The sequence below is a fragment of the Equus caballus genome, chromosome 3 (genome assembly GCF_041296265.1).
Source record: "Equus caballus isolate H_3958 breed thoroughbred chromosome 3, TB-T2T, whole genome shotgun sequence".
Classification (NCBI taxonomy): Eukaryota; Metazoa; Chordata; class Mammalia; order Perissodactyla; family Equidae; genus Equus; species Equus caballus.
Genome location: NC_091686.1, coordinates 94,961,430 through 94,979,841, shown reverse-complemented (window position 1 = coordinate 94,979,841; position 18,412 = coordinate 94,961,430). Strand labels below are relative to the sequence as shown.

The following is an 18,412-nucleotide window of genomic DNA, read 5'->3' as shown; positions in this document are numbered from 1 at the left end:
GGCTTGTGTGACCTGACAGCTTGCCGGAAGAGCACCTGAGTTGTGCTCTGACAAACCCATCCGTCCTTTCTGCACGTTTACCCACCTCTGAATTCCCTTTGGTACCGAAGCCCCTTGTGTCAGGTGACTTGACTGTCCTGGACTGTGGGTAAAGGGAGGCAGTGGAGTGTTGAAGAGTTTGGTCTCTGGAAGTAAACAGACATGGTTCGGATTCTAACTCGGTCCCTTACGTAGCTGATGATCTTGAACAAAATACTTGACTTCACTGTGCCTCAGTTCATCTATACATTGGGATTACTAAAGATACTGCCCACTTCAAGGGTTATTTTGAGGAATAAATGAGATTTTTACGTGTAGTGTTGACTCAAGTGGCACGATCACTTAAATATTGGCTTTTATTTTTATGGTGGCCCCTTAGGGTTTTCTTGGCCAAAAAAAAAGAAAAAAAGGTGTGGGGAGAGAAGCAGGACTTCCTGGAAGCTGAGCTGGCTGCAGCAGTTCTAGCAGGGGCCTCACCACAGCGGTCGGGAGGGTGGGGGCTCTGCCTCCAGCTGCGGTGGGATGCGGGAGCGCTGCTCTGGGGCGGGCTTGGCTGCTAATTGGCCTCCTGACCTTTGGCAAGTCTCCTGGCTTCTCTAGACCTCAGCAGACTCATCTGTAAAACAGGCATGATTTCCAGGTCCCGGTTCCAGATTTCAGAGGGGTCCCCTTCCGCCATCCTTAGCTGTGTGGATGCATCTGCCCTGTTCTCTGGCTCAGCCTTGGCGGAACCCCTGTGCAGAGGCTCACCCTCTGGAGGAGGAGAAGGGAGTGGAAGGTGGATGAGGAGAGGGCTGCCCTTGGAATAAAAAGGATAGGCAGCAGTTTTTTTCACAGCACTTAGGTCAGCAAATCTTTTCATTCTCAATCTTCTCATCATGTGAGACGTTTCTCTCCTGCACCGAGAAAAGGCAAAACAGGGTCTGAGCCATATTTGTGTGGGGAAAGAACTTTCTGAAATGCCAGACTCTAGTGGGCACTGAAATTGTGACTTTATTTTTATAACTTTTCCTGAAAATTCTCTGTAATAGTAATTAAATGGTCTTAAGACTATTAATAAGCAATGGGTGGTAAAAGGAAAGTTGTTAGCCACATGAATCAATTTTATGTGAAGGAGCCTAACATGCAAGAGAAAAATGTATGTCTATCAGTTTTCATATGGAGCATATGAAATGTTTCATCTGTTTTTTCTTAAGAAAAGTTGTCAAGTTTATATATAAATACGAGAATTTGTCATTTTCTGAAGATAATGTTCTGATTGCGTGAGGTGTTTTAACATGGAGTGGTGGCAAAAAAAAGTAGTTTGGAACTGCACAGACCTGACGTAGAGTCCAATGTGGTGGTCTTTGGAAATTACGTAAGCTCTGGGTCTTGGTTTCCTTAACTTTAAAATGGGATAATCGAATCCTCTTCATCAAACAGTTCTGAGTATTAAATGAAGTAATGCAGGCCTAATGTTTAAGACAGGCCCTGGCATGTGAGGGCTTAACTAAAAAGTGCTAGTTGTTGTCACTGTCATCATCATCATCAACATTATTATTTATTAGAATTTCCATAAAACATTGAAAGCCTGAAGTGAGCAGATAAGAACGTAAAGGGAGTGGGTATGGAAGGTGCGAACTCTGCCTCATAACTTTTATGTAGAGTGTTTTCATGTCTCTCTTTTTTTTTCTTAATAGGGTTGAGCTCTTCCAAAACCAAACTAGAACTCCAGAAGCACCTGACCACGTTAACTAATCAAGAGCAAGCAACTATTTTTGAGGAAGTTCAGGTACAGTACTGGTTTTTAATTTCTACATAGAAAGAAAAGGCAGGCAGCTTACCCTTGAAGTGTTATTTATAAAAACCAGCCAGCCAGAGCATTCACAGCCCCGAGGAAGTGGCCCTGAGTTCCTCTTGGTTTAAACTTTAACAGCCCCATGGAGGGGCCAGGTCAGAATCGCAGATTCACATCAGGTCTCGGTTTTCATGGTGAAAGCAACTCAACCAGGGAAGCTGTCCCTTAAAAAAGATTGTTAGAATGAGAGAAAGGAAATTATAAAGTGGAGAGAGCCTCAGCTGGGAGGCAGAAGAGCTGGACTTTGGTCCCCCGTGCTCCTCTGCTCCATGGGAAACCTCTGCCAGCCGCTGGCAGCCTGCTCGGGGTTGCAGCCCTGAGTGTGGGCGTCAGAGGAGATGACGTTTTGTGCATGACATTGTGTGTTAATTGTTCCTCCTCTCTTTCATTTTTTTCAGTTTGAAAATAAATTTAAATAATAAAAATTATAATATATGAAACTTAAACATAGAAACAAAATAAAAACAAAAACAAGCTTGTTGGCTTTCTGCGTCCAACCTGGAAGCGCGCTCTTGTCCTTGCAGGGAGATGCAGCGTATCCTGGGGAAACCGTGCCGCGTGTGCTGGCACGCCTGGAGTCTCCTCATTATGAATCTTTAATGAGCTCATCAAAAATTTCATGTCTGTGTTAGCCGAGGGGCATTTTCTACGGTTTCCTGGCACTTTTCTAGGGAGGAGAGCACATCAGAACAAAGAAGAAATCTCTCTATTTTGTGGGGGGAGGAGAGCAGCAGGGGTCCTGCAAATAGAGGTGTCATTAAACCAAGCAAGAAGGCTAGCAGGCCTGCACTGTGAGTTCTCGCCTCGCCTTGTTGGGGGAAAGACTGTGCAGATGGGGCCCATGATCTGTTTTCTGTTATTGTGAAAAATTAAAGGATTGTCGTCTTCTTTTCAATCATGTGCTAGAGTTTTCTTCATCTCTATTTCTCCTTCCTCAGTAAGATTGGTCTATGTTTATAGGAAGGTTTTTTAATTTCATAAATAGCTTAGAATGTAATTTTCACAATTTCCAATTGCCTTTAAATTTTTTTGTTTCCTTCAGCATCGACTTGAGACCACTACTTTTTCTTAAAGCATCTTTAGAGTTCTAAGTACACAGTACTCTGAGGCAAATTTAATGTCATTTGTACCGGGAATTCATGAACAGATGGGCAATTTGCTTCTTACTAGTGTGTTTACAATGGAGGCTGGGCCTTTGTCGTCTGATGCCGGCCCACTTGCTGTTCCAGTGCTGTCGGGTCACTTTGGGGAATGTCTTTCCCATAAGTGTAGAAGGTGCATATTCTTGCCCTAATGCTAGTTTTCTTTTTTAATTAGACATCACTCTGTAGCTTTCCCAAAAACAATTCGATGAGTCAGAATAGGTAAAACACAAAATGTTCCTGTGCAGCAATGAGAAGTTCCTAATGGATGTGACTCTGAGATTCACTTTGATCCATGTAAGTTTTTAGATAGCCAGTACATTATGGCAAAGAGACTTTAGAGAAAAGTGGTGGGTGACACAGCTTTACTTAAAAAAAATTCATTCAGTTAATGTCTTGGGGTCTCTATGTGTTGTTCTAGAAAGCTCCGTAACTTTTTGATTGGTTTAAAGACCAAAGGGAAGTCACTGGGTTTGAAAAGCCAGCTCATGCTTGTCCTCCGTCATTGCCACAGCTCTTCCTTGAATAATACAAATTTGACAGAGATCTCTTCTTCTACTCGCTTATTGATAGTCTTGTAGAATTATTTCCTCAGTGACCATTCTTGGTTTTTGTAAAACATTTTATAAACCAAGTCGCTGTTGTTTTTTTTTTTTTTTAAGTAGTAGTGCCTACCAGTGTGTTTTAAAATCATGTATTTCAAAAAGATCATAAAGAAAAAGGTGGCTTTGCATTGTCATGAGTCATCTTATAAATAGAATGATTAATATTTTCCTCTGTACAGTCTTTCCTGGAGGGGATTTTGTTTCTGAAGAACTCTCCAAGGGCGAATTTTCCTAAGACAAATGTAATTATTATTGAAAATAATGGTATATGATTACTTAGTTATTAAAGCATACATAATCAGTCTTTTTGTAAATGAATGTTTAATGCAAAAATGCAACCCAAACAGAGCCAGAAAGAAACAGAAATTAATAATTACTATGCAGATGACGCTGGAGAAGATCTCTGTTGCAGACAAGCCGACTTTGAGCGCTCTGAGAGGAGGACTTGGTGCCAGATGAGCATGTGGCCCATTAACCCTCCTCTTTATAAGAGGACTCGTGACAGGCAATCAGGTTTATTTATGACCTTTCTGAGATGTATAATGGTCCAGCATCTCTAACTGGGCACAGGTGAAGGTGACCCCCGGGATCTCAGTGTCTCACTGTCTCCTCAAGCTGCTCTGCCGCTGGCTGAGATGCCAAATCCAAATTGGTCCTCTTCAGTGTAAAAAGTCGCTTTCAGGCTGAAGTAGGGATAGTAAAGAAGATGTCTCAACGTCTGAATCCCTTCATCCGAATGAGTATATTTCAGGGAATGACTTAATACTGAGTAGATAAGTAGGTTTATACTCAATAGGTGTCGATAATGGATTAAATAACATGACTTTTCTCAAGTTAAAGATGAAGGGTCAGAGGAGCTTTTTTTTTTGCACTTTGTAAAGAATATATATCAACTTAAACTATGGTTTTAAAATTATTTCTTATAAGATTTGATTCTAATAATTTTTTTAAATGTCAGACTGTCGTGTCTAAGCGAGCATTGCTGTTTTCAGTCGTTCCCACAGAAGAACATAGACTTGCTCAGCATTCTGGTATTATTCGTTAGTCAGTTTTGGACATTTGTTTTTGAATTACTTTTATTACCAATTTATAGGCCCCTTCATAGAAATGTGGTTAAGAAACATAAGAAAATTAGCTTTGTTACTGTTAATAGGCAACTAATTGTTTTTTTAAATGAAATATAACTATAGAAAAGCACACAAATGAGTGGTGGGTAGTTCAGTGAATTTTTATAAGATGAATACATCTGTGCAGCCAGCATGAAGATTAAGAAACACAGCATTTCTAGTCCCCGAGAACCCCCCCTCGATACTGCCCCCAGGTAACCACTGTCCTGACGTCTGACACTGTGGATTAATTTCGAATAAGCAGGGTAGTTTTTGGCTGCAGAGTGATGTTATCCAACTTGATTTCCCATTGTTTCCCTCAGACTTGTCTCTCTGACTGAGGAGTGTTCATAAAATTAAATCACCTTTAGTAAGTAATGGTCTGCTACTATAGGAAAATGGTGAAGCCACATGGAAGGTATTAAGGAGATGATACCTTCCTGATCATTTTGAACTTAATACAAAGGTAACCCCTAATCTTCGTTCAGTTATTTTTAAGGAAGGCTTTCTTTCTTTACTTGCATGACACCACGAACATGGATTTCTTGGCTTTAGTGACTTTCTTCTGTGACGTTGAATGAGCTCCATGGTGCTGTCTCTGGTTCTCGGCTTCAGTTTCTAATTGGTGGCACCTGTGGTGGTACGTGGCGCTCAATTGTCTCATTTTCTGATCACTCGAATAGTTTCTTTCATGTATATTTTGAGGAAAAGAAAATGTATTAGTGCTTCTCATTACTGCATTCTTAGCCTTGTTTGATATTTTGAAGTCAGCGATCATGAAGAATTTCTCCAAGAAAAATATGTTTTCTCTTGAGAGCAACCAAAAGGTTTAATTAAAAATACAGGAGAAGAAAGAATGGGACAACCCACAGGTGCCTGCGCCTGCTCAGAAGTCTCTCGTGATTCCTGTCTGCTCCTCTTTCCTGGACTTTTTAAAAAATTGACTTTATTTTTTAGAGTAGTTTTAGTTTTACAGAAAATGTGGGTGGAAAGTACAGAGAGTTCCCATATAACCTCTCATGTCCCCCGCCCCCCAGCCAGTTTCCCCAATTATTAACATCTTCATTAGTGTGATACATTTGTTAGAGTTGATGAGCCAATATTGATACATTATTATTAACTGAAATCCATAGTTTACATTAGGGTTCACTCTTGGTATCCATTCTGTGGATTCTGACAAATGTATAATGGCATGTGTCCACCATTATAGTGTCATACAGAATTGTTTCACTGCCCTGAAAATTCTCTATGCTCCACCTGTTCATCCCGCCTCTAACACCCAGGCAATCATTGATCTTTTACTGTCTCCAGTTTTGCCTTTTCCAGGATGTCATATAGTTGGAATCATGCAGTATGTAGCCTTGTTAGATTGGCTTCTTTCACTTAACGGTATGCATTTAAGGTTCCTCCATGTCTTTTCATGGCGTGGTAGCTCTTTTCTTGTTAGTACTGAAGAATATTCCATTGTGTGCATGTACCACAGTTTGTTTATCCATTCACCTGTTGAAGGACATCTAGGCTGCTTCTAAGTTTTGGCAGTTATAAATAAAGCTGCCATAAACATTCATGTGCAGGTTTTGTATGGATATACATTTTCAGCTGATTTGGGTAAATGCTAAGCAGTGCGACTGCTGGATCACATGGTAAGAGGATAGTTAGTTTTGTAAGAAGCTGCCAAACTGGCTCCCTAAGTGGCTGTACCATTTGCATTCCCCCAGCAGTGGAAGAAAGTCCCTGTTGCCTCCTGGGCTTTTAGGCTCACAGTGTATCAACCTTCTTGGGGTCAGCAGTATTAAGTTGGGGTTGTGGTATCTGACTACCACTTTCCTTTTTTGAAGATCTGATAGGAACTTTCTCTGGAAAAAATCTACTTGTTGCATAAAACATGTAAAGTTGTATAACATCAAGGTTCATGGCTTGGAATCCAGATTGAGAGTATCTACTCTAGCTTCTAAAATATTTAATCTTTAAATCTGAAATTCGAAAGAACATGAAATCCTCAATGAAAGGAATTAGTCCCTTCTAGTCATTTATTATCTTTTCCTCGAGTAACAGGAGCAACCTATCATTTCAAATGATCTTTTTCTTAGAGGGGGAGTGTCAGAAGGTCTGGGTTAGTATTACCTTTGCTTCTAAAGTCTGTGACTCGAAGAGTAAAATCATCATTCCATAATTAGTTGGGGAAGAAGGTTGCCAAGAGCGACACTGACCCACACTCAGATGCTCATATAGTTGATTTGTTTATTATACCCCGACTTTGTTTTAAGGAGCAGGCAAGAGGTTTGGAGTAGGGAGAGAGGAGGAGCAGGACAATGGATAATTGTCAATATCAAAAAGATGTATTTCCAAAGTTTATAGACTAGAAGCTTTGTGTATATCCAGAGTAATTCAGTTTTGTTTTTTTTCGTATTCAGAGAAAATAGTACATTAAGTTAGATGGTCTTCTAAAAATGAACTCTGATAATTCAAATATGAAGACTTTGGGAGCTAGAGGGGACCCTGGAGTTTACTTCATGTATAAGCTTCATTAGAACAGATGAGGAAGCTAAGAGTAAATGACTTGCTTTGGTCACACTTCTTGGTGGCACCTAGAACCAGCATGTCCTGGTTTCTAGTCCAGTATGCTTTGCCACTACCCTGCCTGAAAAATAAAAGGCACAGTGAGAATTTTTTTAAAAAGAAAGAAAGAACAAAGAAATTGAGTCCGTGCCATGAAATCTTGTGTACAAGTACATGCGTTGTGAGCCTTCCATAAAGTGCGTCATGACAAACACATTTGACATGTGGAACCGTGACCCTGAATCCAGTTGCTATTTTCCTTTCCAGTTCCTGTACTGTAAGAATTATAAATGTGTAGCCATTATGGCTCTTGACCTCTTGATGTTTACACAGATTTTGTTCTTTTCTTCTGTTTTCAAGACTTTTTATTTATTAAATATTTTGACTGTGCCTCTATCTGATGTGAAATATTTATTTTAAGGACAGCAGAGGTCAAAAGTTAAATCTGGCCCAAAGGCTCCATTTTCCCTTTTTAAAAATTGTTTCCACTTTTAGGAACATTGGTGCCCCCTAGTGAGATAACTGGGTAAAAGCATTAGTTTAATGGATGGATGAAAGCTGTTGGCGTTTCCAAAGGGATGGTTTAGCAGTTTTGTTGACAATTAAAAATAAATGTAATCTTTTTTTTTTTAAGAAATTGAGACCAAGAAATGAGCAGCGAGAGAATGAACTGATTATATCTTTCCTGAGATGTTTATATGAGGAGAAACAGAAAGTTCACAGCCATACTGGGGAGACAAAGCAGGTATGGCATTTTTATCTCTTATAATTTTACCAGGACACTGATTAAAACAGAGTTTTGGGAATTTTCTGAAGCTCCGAATCCTCCTTTTCTCCCTGTATTTTATTTTCCTTTGTTACACATAGAGGGAAAATTTGGGAATATTTAGATTGTGCTTGGAAGAGGTGAGAAGTTTCTGTCTGCGTTGTCGTGGGGTTAGGCAGTTGCTCTGACATGAGGACTGGTGTAGAGCGTCAAGGATGCAGTTTAAGCATCTAGACTTCTGGTGGTGAACATGACGCAGTCTGTACAGAAGCTGAAATCGAATGATGTGCTCCTGAAATTTATATAATGTTATAAACCAGTGTGACCTCCATAAAAAAAAGGTAACTCTGTGAGGTGAAAAGAATGAAGTTTAAGAGTAGATACGGCAATGACGAGCTACTGGGAGCCTGTCTCTGTCACCTCACCTTTCTCCCTGGTAAAATGGGAGTGACATTTTGTAGCTGCCTTCCAAATTACGTAAAGTGCGTAGAAGTTCTTTGTGATATAAATGCCATGTGGCTGTAAGACAGCGCTACTGACAGAGCAGATGCCGAGTCCACCTGGTTTATTTGCTATTCAGGTGTAGAGCTTCCATTAATTCCTGCCGTCCTCTGCCGTCCACAAGCCTTATTTAGCTTCTCCGTTTGTGGGGTGCTATGTCAGAAGCTGGGGCTACTTGCAGGTCTCTGTCTTTGAAGAGCTTCAAGTTAGGATTCAGTACACACAGTGCCATGGACCGTTTTCCTACATCGTTTGGACTCTGAGTAAGTCAATTCATAATAACTATTATAGCTTCAAAACATATACGTTTTATATTAAGTTACTTGTAGGCCAGAAAAATCAGTTAAGGATGTTCAAAAAATCTTTTAATTTTCCGAAAGTATATTGCCTTTTTTTAAGAAGACACTTACTGAATGCTTGGTCTAAAGGCGCTTTAATGCTCAGTCGTGTGCTCGCTCTTGCTCCTTCCCTGTAAACAGCCCGTGCTGTCCTGGTAACCGCACCATGGCGCAGTTTTACTTGGAGGCTCACATAGCAACTCTCCCCATCTGGTTTCTACCTGCCAGTTGGCCTTGGCAATCATGTGCCTTTCCTGAACTCTTAAAGCTCATGGACAGTGGCTGATAGTTTTCAGTCTCATTGGCCGACGGCAGGGTCCCTTAGCAGTGACTCTGCACCAGTACACTGTCTGTTTTTGACCTTCAGTCATTGTGTGTTGGCATTCCTCCCTTGCCAGCCTGTACCTTTTAAGAGAGCGTAGGCGTTCTCTGCTACTCCTGTTCACTTTTGGATGGCCACCCAGTCTGAGTTTTCAGTTAATTCTCTAGTTCGCTTTCCAAACTATTTCTCTTCTCATTTTCATTCCTTTTATTTTTTTTCTTTTCTTCCCCTAATCATTTTTCCCTGTTGTGATTTTTTTTCTCCTAACTTGTTCCAACAGGAAATGGATAATTTCGAAATAATTTATAAGTGCTAGAAGGGAATGGAGCATTTATGTTGGGCGGAAAATTTTGACCTAAGTGTGAACCCAATTTGTATGGAACAGGGTAGTATCTTTATGATTTGAGCATAGATTAGTCCAACAGGGAAATATATTTAATGGCTGTTTCATTTGAAAAAATCAGAATTCAGTGTAAAAGAGACTGAGCCTCACAAAACAGAACTGGCTCCTGGGCAGCTCTTTCTCCAGAGGTTTCTAAACATTCTGTTACCTGGGAGGCTCATGTCTTTGTCTATAAAGAGTTCCCCTGATCCCCAGATGTGGGGATGCCCCCAGTGTGAACACCCTCTCTGGCTCTGAGGACCAGGCTTTTCAGAGCAGCAGCCACTCGGTAGATGGATCAGGTGGAGCTTTGAAATTTGACATAGGGTCCTGCTCTCATTTTCCGCTACCAAATAGTTTGACCACATGGATTTCATTACCTCCTTGTTGGACCTAACAATTCCTGTAGCCTTTGAAAATGTGTTGTGATCTGACCTAGAGAGAGGTAGATCCATGGCTTTGACGGTGGACTTCTCTGGCCACCGGCCTTCAAAAGTGGACAGAAGACGATGAGCACAGACTCAGGGCAGCACTTCTCAGAGCCAGTGGGGACGCCGCACGTGCTGTTCAAAGACTAAAATGGCAGTTGGAAAGCTGTCAGAGGAATCATTTTCATAAAATGGAAAACAAACTGAATGAATCCTTTGATCTTTTGGAAAAGGATTCACTTTGGGCAAAGACTTATAAATTAATAAAATAAGAGGGTGTCGTGTTTTAGTGAATGGACATATCATTTGTACTTGTATTCACAGAGCTGGTGTAAAAATTAATAATATTAAATCAACTGCCACTTATTGAATGTTTGCCGTTTACAAGATACAGTTCTAATTCTTGACATGAATTATTCTGTTTCTTCTAAAACAACTTTTTTGTGGTGGGGGTATAATACTGATGTTAGAGACCGGCCACGGGGAACAGAGCTCAAGCAGTTTGTTAGGGAGTGGTGGGGCCAATGTGTCTGAGGTCCAAGGACATTATCTTAATTATTATGCTTTTTAGGGGTTTAACTAACAAAATTTAGTGTTATATAACTACTCATTGGTTTGCCTGGGTCCATTTTCCAGTAGATAAATTTTTCTATTTTTCTGACATCTTATTATGAAAAATTTCAAGCATACAGAAAAGTTGAAAGAATTACATATGAGCATTCATACAGCCACTATCCAGATTGTAGCATTTTGTCATACTTGCTTTCCCAAATATCTGTCCATCGTTATTGTACCTTATTTTTGATGCCTTTCAAAGTAAGTTTCTGGTATCAGTACTCTTTATCCCTAAACACTGTAGCATATATATCATTAACTGGAAGTCAGTATTTGTTCATAATTTTTTGGAGAGAAAATTTACATATTGTAAGCTGCACAGGTTTCGAGATGCTGAGTTTTGAGGACTTCCTACATTCAGGTAGCCCAAACCCCTGTCGAGATACAGGGCATCCTCCATCACACCAGGAGGCACTGCCGTACCTCTTTTCCAGTCAGTCCTCACTACTCCTCCCCCAGGCAACCACTGTTTTGAATTTTTTTCACTGTGGATTAGTTTTGCCTGTTCTAGAACATTTTATAAGTGGAATCATATAGTATATGCTGTTCTAGTTCTGGCATAATATTTCTGATATTCATCCATTTGATATATTGTTGTGTATATCAATAGTTTGTTTCTTTTTATTGTATTGTGTCAGTACCACAGTTTTTCTCCATTCTCCTTTTAATGGACACCTAAGCTACTTCCAGGTGCTAGTTATTGTGAATAAGGCTGCTAGGAGATACGCTGTGACCCCCAGGATGGTGGGTTCTGACCTGAGAACTTTAGTGTAGCATCACAGTTTAAAACTTGGCTCCAAATTTTAAGGCTCAGAGTTCGCCCATCTGTCTAGAGATGGGCAATATGACAACTGCATACAGTTCACTCTAGAGCCCTAGTTAGAAACTTATCCACGAACCAGCATCATCTTCAAAGGAGAAACTTCTAGATGCTTATTTTTAAATAAACAAGGGATATGCTGTTTTCTAAATATGAATTACATTCTGAACGTGCGTTATTTTCTAAATGTGAATTATTTTCAAACTATACTTGAATTATGACGATAGAAAGAATCTCACTAGGTGGTAGATGAGAGCAGAATCAGCATTGAATTAACTGTACAGAGATATTTGTGGCCTGGTTTAAAAAAAGAAAAACACAAGTGCAGTTTTTCTTCTGTCTGTGTGGGATCTACTACATGCTACTAGTTTTGTAGCTAGTATTTTCTTGATGTCTCAGAACTCAAGATGGTCCTATTTTATGAAAACTTTTGTTATGAGTTTGAAAGCAAATCCACAGCTTCTTAACTTTGTGAATGAGCTGGCGTTGGGTCGGAGGCAGGCTGCTGAGGGCCCTTTGTGGGTAATTCCCTTTGCTCTGGAGGCTGCCTTGAGTCTGGACAGGCTTATTTTGGGGAAATGATTGCACAGGACCACTTGCAACTAGTGAGGCCCCTGCCCATGGTGCACAAGGTTGGGCAGGCGCTCAGTCAACATTTGTTGAGTGAGTGTGTTACCTCAGGCGCATGTTTCTGTGGGCCTGTCTGGTGATCATTGCTTATTCACTTCTTCTTCAGCAAGCAAGTATTAAGTGTCCAGAGTGTGCTCAGTGTACTCTATGAAAACACGAAGATACGTGATAGTCTCCCTTCTTAAAGTTCTAAGCCAAGTAGTTCTTTTAATGCATGTTCCAGTTCTCATAGAAGTAAAATTCTGGATGACCGGACAAAGCCAAATGTAGCTCTTACCAGAATCTTTTCTTTCTCTTTTATGCCTTGAAAAATGTGTAACGTTCATTGGTGAATTAGGATTTCATTATTTCAAAGAACATGTAAGGTCTTTGACCAGCAAATAACTGAATAAAATGAAAAATGCTTCACTATAATAGGAATCAGGAGAAGACAAATTAAGAGACCATCTATACCCATCAGACTGGCAGAAATTGAAACACTTGACAATATCGTGTAAAAGAGATGAATTGGTATCATTTAAGGGAGAGAAATTTGACAGCTGAATATGCACAGACCCAGTGACGCAGCAAGGACATTGCTAATTATTTACCTTGCACACACTTTCACATGTGTGATAAGGAGCTATGTACAAGAGAGTTTACTGCAGTCTCCTTTGTAAAAGCAAGAAAAGGGAATCGTGTTTAACAACAGGAACATGAATAAATTGTGTTATCATACAGTCAAATATTACACTCTGATTAAAGTGAGTGAATCAAAGAACATTTGTCAACACGGATAAATTAGAAAACAAGACTATAAGAAAGCTAATTACAGAAGGAAATGTACGGTATGATACATTCATTTAAAGTTTCAACTACATGTAAACCAACAAATATGTTTTATGGATACATACATATATATAAAAGTGCAAAATTTGAGTTGATAAACACCAAATTCAGGAGAGGGGTTACTTCTGCGGATGGAGGAAGGAGCGTGGTTCCAGGAGACTTCAAAGACGTCTGTAATGTTTTCTGTTAAAAGTAGAAATAAATGGAGTAGCTAGTAATCGTGAAAGCTGACATTTGCTGGGTGTCAGGTATGTTCTGCATGCCTTAGTGTGTACTCATTTAAACCTCACAGCTGCTCTGTGAGGAGAGTTCCTTGGGTGTCCTCAGTCTGCAGGTGGAGGAGCTGAGGAGGGCAGCAGGTAATACCCTGCCCAGGGCCACCTAGCTAGGGAGCAGCAGAGAAGCACCTCACCTGGGCACCGAGCTCCAGAACCTGTGCTCCTCATTGCTCTCAGCACCTGCAAAATGTTAACTCGGCCAAAGGAGAGGGTGCACAAAATGTAACAGCAAAAAGAGTTGTTGATTTTTACTGTAATGGAGGATGTGTGTGCTTGTGTGTTTTTCTAACAAAATCATCATCTAGCAGGAAGCAATCAGGTAACAATCTATAGAAGTAAGAAACAATTTAATCTAGAGGATTTGTGTAGGTTTTTTTAACAAAAATACCTTTTTGTTAATAAGTAACATTAAACTTCGTTTAGTGGTTGGCAGACAAACTCCATTGTGTTGTCAGGTTCCTGTTATGGTCAGTTAAGGGAGAGAAGCTTGGTTACAGAGGAGAATGAAAGGGATGATGGAAATAGTAGGCAGGAGAGTGGAACAAGTAGGGAAGAGAGCTTTCTATACAAGGGGATGAAGGGACTAGTACAGGCAGAGAGAATGGATTCTTCAGGAGATAAATCTCAGCCTCTGAAATGCCCCAGAAGGTAAGTTGTTACTTTACTTTGAAAAGCTAATCATAGCTACCTTTGTACCAGAAGCTGTGCCCAATGCTTTACCTGTTTTAATCTTACAACACGGTGTTGTGATTAGATCTTGAGGTTGGTCTCAATTTACAGAAGAGGAAATTGCAGTTCAGAGAAAGTAAGTAACTTGCGTAAGGGCACAGTTAGTGAATGACAGATCTCTGATCCAGTTGCAGAGCCCGAGCTCTGAACTGCTGTATTAACTGATTGGTTTCTAAGCACATTTCCTCATTTTGTTGGAGTAGGCATAGCAATTCTTTGAGGCAAAATTACTTCCTGGACTTTCAGCCATGTCACCCAGGAGTAGATGATACGAGGTCACAGAAAGAATTAGAATAATAGCCTTGGGTCAAAAAGGTACACCCTAAAATTGACAACAGACATTAGTTCAGGCTGAATCCTCCTCAGCAAAAAAGGAAAAATACGGATGCGTCCTAGAGATTTTTCAGTCCTTTTAAAAAGGAGGAAGGAGGGAAAGAAGCTGTGTAAGTGACTTAACTTTTCATTGTTTCACTTTTTAGACATCACAGATTGCAGCAGAGAATATTGGAAGTGAAATCGCACCCAGTGCCACTCGATTTAGGCTAGATATGCTGAAAAACAAAGCAAAGAGATCTTTAACAGAGTCTTTGGAAAGTATTTTGTCCCGGGTAAGTAGCATAATTTCTCCTAATTTAAATTAAATCACTTTTTTAAGAGAGCATGAGATTCAGTTCTTTACTGTTATTCCATCAGTGTTCATCATAGAGGGGTAAAACCTTTTTAAATGTCTTCTCAGTCTTAGAACAGTGTTATCTGTACTTAAAATTCAGTCTTTAACTTGGCCTGAATTAGAAAAATTCTCCACTCTTTTGTATTACACAATAGCCCACGGAATTTTTTGTCTTCCAAAAGAATGTCATTCATCGGCCAGTCTTATAAAGAGCAGAGTTAGACACACCAAGATATGGGTGCCATTCTCCCTAGTGTCACTAAGCACAACTGAAAAATCCAGTTACTGTCAGCTGCTGCTGCCATGTGTCTAGAACTCTATAGCAGGGGTCAGCAAATAGCACCTACTTCCTGTTTTTGTAAATGAGTTTTATTGAAACACAACCGCATCAGTTCATTCCCCTGTTGTCTGAGGCTGCGTTTGTGCAGAGTTGAGAAGTTGCCACAGATGCCATATGGTCCACAAAGCATGAAAGATTTATCATCAGGCCCTTTACAGAAAAAGTTTGTGACCTGCAACTCTAGGAAGAATAAAGTCTTCATCAGTCTGGGATGTATTTAAGAAATTACTTCCCCCCATGAGTGTAAATATCTTTGATGAAACTTCTAAGAAATGAAGGTTCAGTTTTTTTTTTCTCAAAGTTTCACACCTTTCAATATCTTCTTATAGTTCTTTGTGACTTCATGACACTCCATCTGAAACATACTTTATTTTTTTAGTTAAAGTTAAATTTTATTTTGTTTGAAGATGTTTCTGAGAATTTGGCAGCATCCTTACAGATAATTAAAAACCATTCATTTGCAAAACCAGGGTTAGGAGAGCTGCCTTTGAGAGCTCCCAAATGGATGGAATGTTTGAGCATCATGCAGCTGGCAGGTTTATGACGACAGGGGAGAGGGTCGCTGAGTATGCTTATTTTAGCACTTGCTTTTCTTCATAGATGAATTGTTTCTTCTTCCTGCCTGTTATCCCTGCCAAATGACTAATCCACAAGGTGTTTTAGAACATTTAGGTTGGTGTGTTATTAAGAAAAGAAAAAGATGACAGAAATGTTGATGTCTTAATGTACGTCTGTGCTCAGCAGCATTTCTCAGTAGATGCATTTTTCCTGAGCTTAAGTAGACCAAGGCATTTCCAGCTGACACCTTTGCTGAAGCCTCAGGGTCGTAACTTGACTGCCTTTTCTTTATTAGGGTAATAAAGCCAGAGGCCTGCAGGAACATTCTGCCAGTCTGGATCTGGACAGCTCCGTGTCCAGCACATTAAGTAACACCAGCAAAGTAAGCACATTTTTCTTTATATGACACCCTGAAGAAACCAGCAAATGGGTCTTGTTCATGTCCTATCTACAGAGCCTATCAAAAGGAACAAAAGAAGCTCCAATCGTGAAAAATTCGGTGCTTCCAGACTTTTGGGTGCAGATGGAGGGCTGGTCATGCAGTTGTACTGTAACATTAAAGTTTTACATAACAAAGCAGATGGCCATTCCATAGGCAAAGAAACAAGACCACAATTTTAGACCACTAAGATCTAATTTATCACAAGCAGCCAATGGATTTTTTTTCTCAAGTATATTTTCCGATGTTAAAAATAATTAAAATTGGGAAAATCTTAAAAGTGGGTTTGTGAATTCCTAGAAGCACTCAACTTCCTGAAACTTACTTTATCCTCTAGCTGGCTCTATGATTATAATTAAACATTACTGTTTTTATAAATAAGCAAATAAGCTTCGCCCCTTGCATCTGCCACCCAGCACAGCTTTGTGATAATGAGCAATCTCGCTGTTGTTTTTCATAACAAACCTGTGTCTATGTCTTTGTTTTAATTTCTTCCTTTCTAGACTTTTAAGCATATTTAAACATGGTTAGTTCAACTTTTTAACCACCAAAAAGTGGATTTCGGTTTTGTGCTGGAGAGGTCAGCTTTCCTTCTGCTACAGGAGCACCCTCAGATGCAAGCAAGAGGAAGTGTTTGTGAAGGCCAGCTCCTTACCACAGGAACTCTGAGTTTTCCTGAGATCTCTCCTGGGCATGTGGCTTTCAAAGTTTTTAGATCATAAGCCATAGTAAGAAACACCTTTAACACTGTGAGATGATTCACAAACACACACACATGCAAAATAAAATTTCAAAGAACAACGTTTACTATAGACAACATGTAATACATAATGGTATTTTCTTATTCTCTTTTATTTAAAAAATGTTAATGGAAAGCCATTAAATTGATATCACTACCTACTAATGCATTACATTCTACAATTTGAGAAACACTGCATAAGATGAGTGCTTCTCAAATTCTAGGTGCACCTTCAATGGGGTTCTGGGTCACAGTGCAGCTTCCGATTCAGTAGGCCTGAGGTGAGGCCTGAAATGCTGACTCTTTGACAAGCTCCAAGGTGATGTTGATGCTGCTGGTCTGTGGACCCATTTTGGAGAGTGAGGCCCTAGATGCTGGTCTTCTGAACGTGATTTTCTAAGTTAAAATGTACTTGAAAGTAGCATCGTCTGCCCTCCATCTACTACACACTGATTCTACCCCACAATTCATTTTAAGTTTGGAAACATGGTTTATCTGCTGTATACAGATGAACAGGACAGAGCCCCTGCCCTGTGGGAACTTAGCTGGTCGGAGAGAGATGACAGATACTCGGATGACACCAGCATTGAGTAGAGTGTGTAGGAGCCCTGAGAGTTCGAATAAGAGGCGGTGGAAACTTAGTAGTCGCAGGAGCAGGGCTAAGGGGAGTGACTTTTGATCAGTGGAACTAGGGAAAGCTTGGGGAGGGAGACAGTGATGCTTTTGAATTAAATCTTGAAGAAAGTGTAGGAGTTGTACCTGTGGAAGTGGACAGGGAAGAAGGTGTTCCAGGTAGGTCAGTGTGAATAGAGAAATTCATGTCACTCAAGTGACTTTTCCAGTAAGTCTTACTGCTTTTTAAAAAATTCTTCTCGAAAACACAGATCTAGGAATATACATATAGCTTGAATTTCTAGGGTAATTCTAAGAGAAATGCAACTTTTCAGAAGCCACCTGTGTGTGGTGTACGTGTATTTTTATGGGCACGTCTTCACGTCGTCTTTTCGTCCTGAGATTGAGAAACTGTTGTAAAGGTATGCTTTTTATGTAATTGGGTCTCTTCCAATAAATTGATCATCTAGGAGTCTCAAAGAAGCTGAACATCAGAGTGGCCCTTTCAGGTGTAAGAGTAAGCAGCAGGGTAGCTCTTTCACATAATTTGGAGGGATGTTAATGAGAATTGAGATGAACAGGTTTACGTGCTGGAGGTGGTTTGCTGTGATCCTAGACAAGTTTTAAATCCTTACAAGTCTTTGGAGCTGAAGAGTCCTGAAGAATGAAGAATTTCAGTTATATTTAAAATAATTAACATTTCATAGTATGTTAGGAATTAAGCTTTTCCTATCTAATTCCTACAAAATAAGTGTATATAACCTCTTCCCTCAATAAACATAAATTTAATTTTTTAAGTTAAAATCCTTAATACCTTTCATCTAAAAGGCACTCAACTGTAGCTGGAATAACAGAATTTAGATTCTCCAGTCCACCATTAGCTGCATTTATTCCTTTTTTCATATTGATTTATTTATCCCTTCCAGCAATTCCAGGAGGGACAAACTGGTACATTTTCTCTTATATTTTTTGATTTGAGAAAAATATATTGGCCACCAAGCATGTCCTGGCTGTGCAGTGCTGAGGGTCGGTGTGCATGAGTTATGTAGCAGTTCACTCCTTTGAAGAAGTACACATCTCAAAAGCCTGCAGTGTTAAATTATTGTCACGATTCTCAACAAACGTTTGA

The 18,412-nt window shown here is 39.9% G+C and overlaps 1 protein-coding gene across 6 annotated transcripts in view; it reads left to right on the top strand.

Annotated features, from left to right (window-relative positions):
• Positions 1-18,412, top strand: part of TBC1D1 (TBC1 domain family member 1) — a 217,238-nt gene that overhangs the window by 112,737 nt on the left and 86,089 nt on the right. For all 6 annotated transcript variants that reach the window (XM_023638236.2, XM_023638234.2, XM_070264002.1 and 3 more), the window contains 4 exons: positions 1,719-1,810; positions 7,923-8,033; positions 14,405-14,533; positions 15,789-15,875. In XM_023638236.2, coding sequence (XP_023494004.2) covers positions 1,719-1,810; positions 7,923-8,033; positions 14,405-14,533; positions 15,789-15,875 — 419 coding nt within the window. The remainder of the gene's footprint in view (positions 1-1,718; positions 1,811-7,922; positions 8,034-14,404; positions 14,534-15,788; positions 15,876-18,412) is intronic.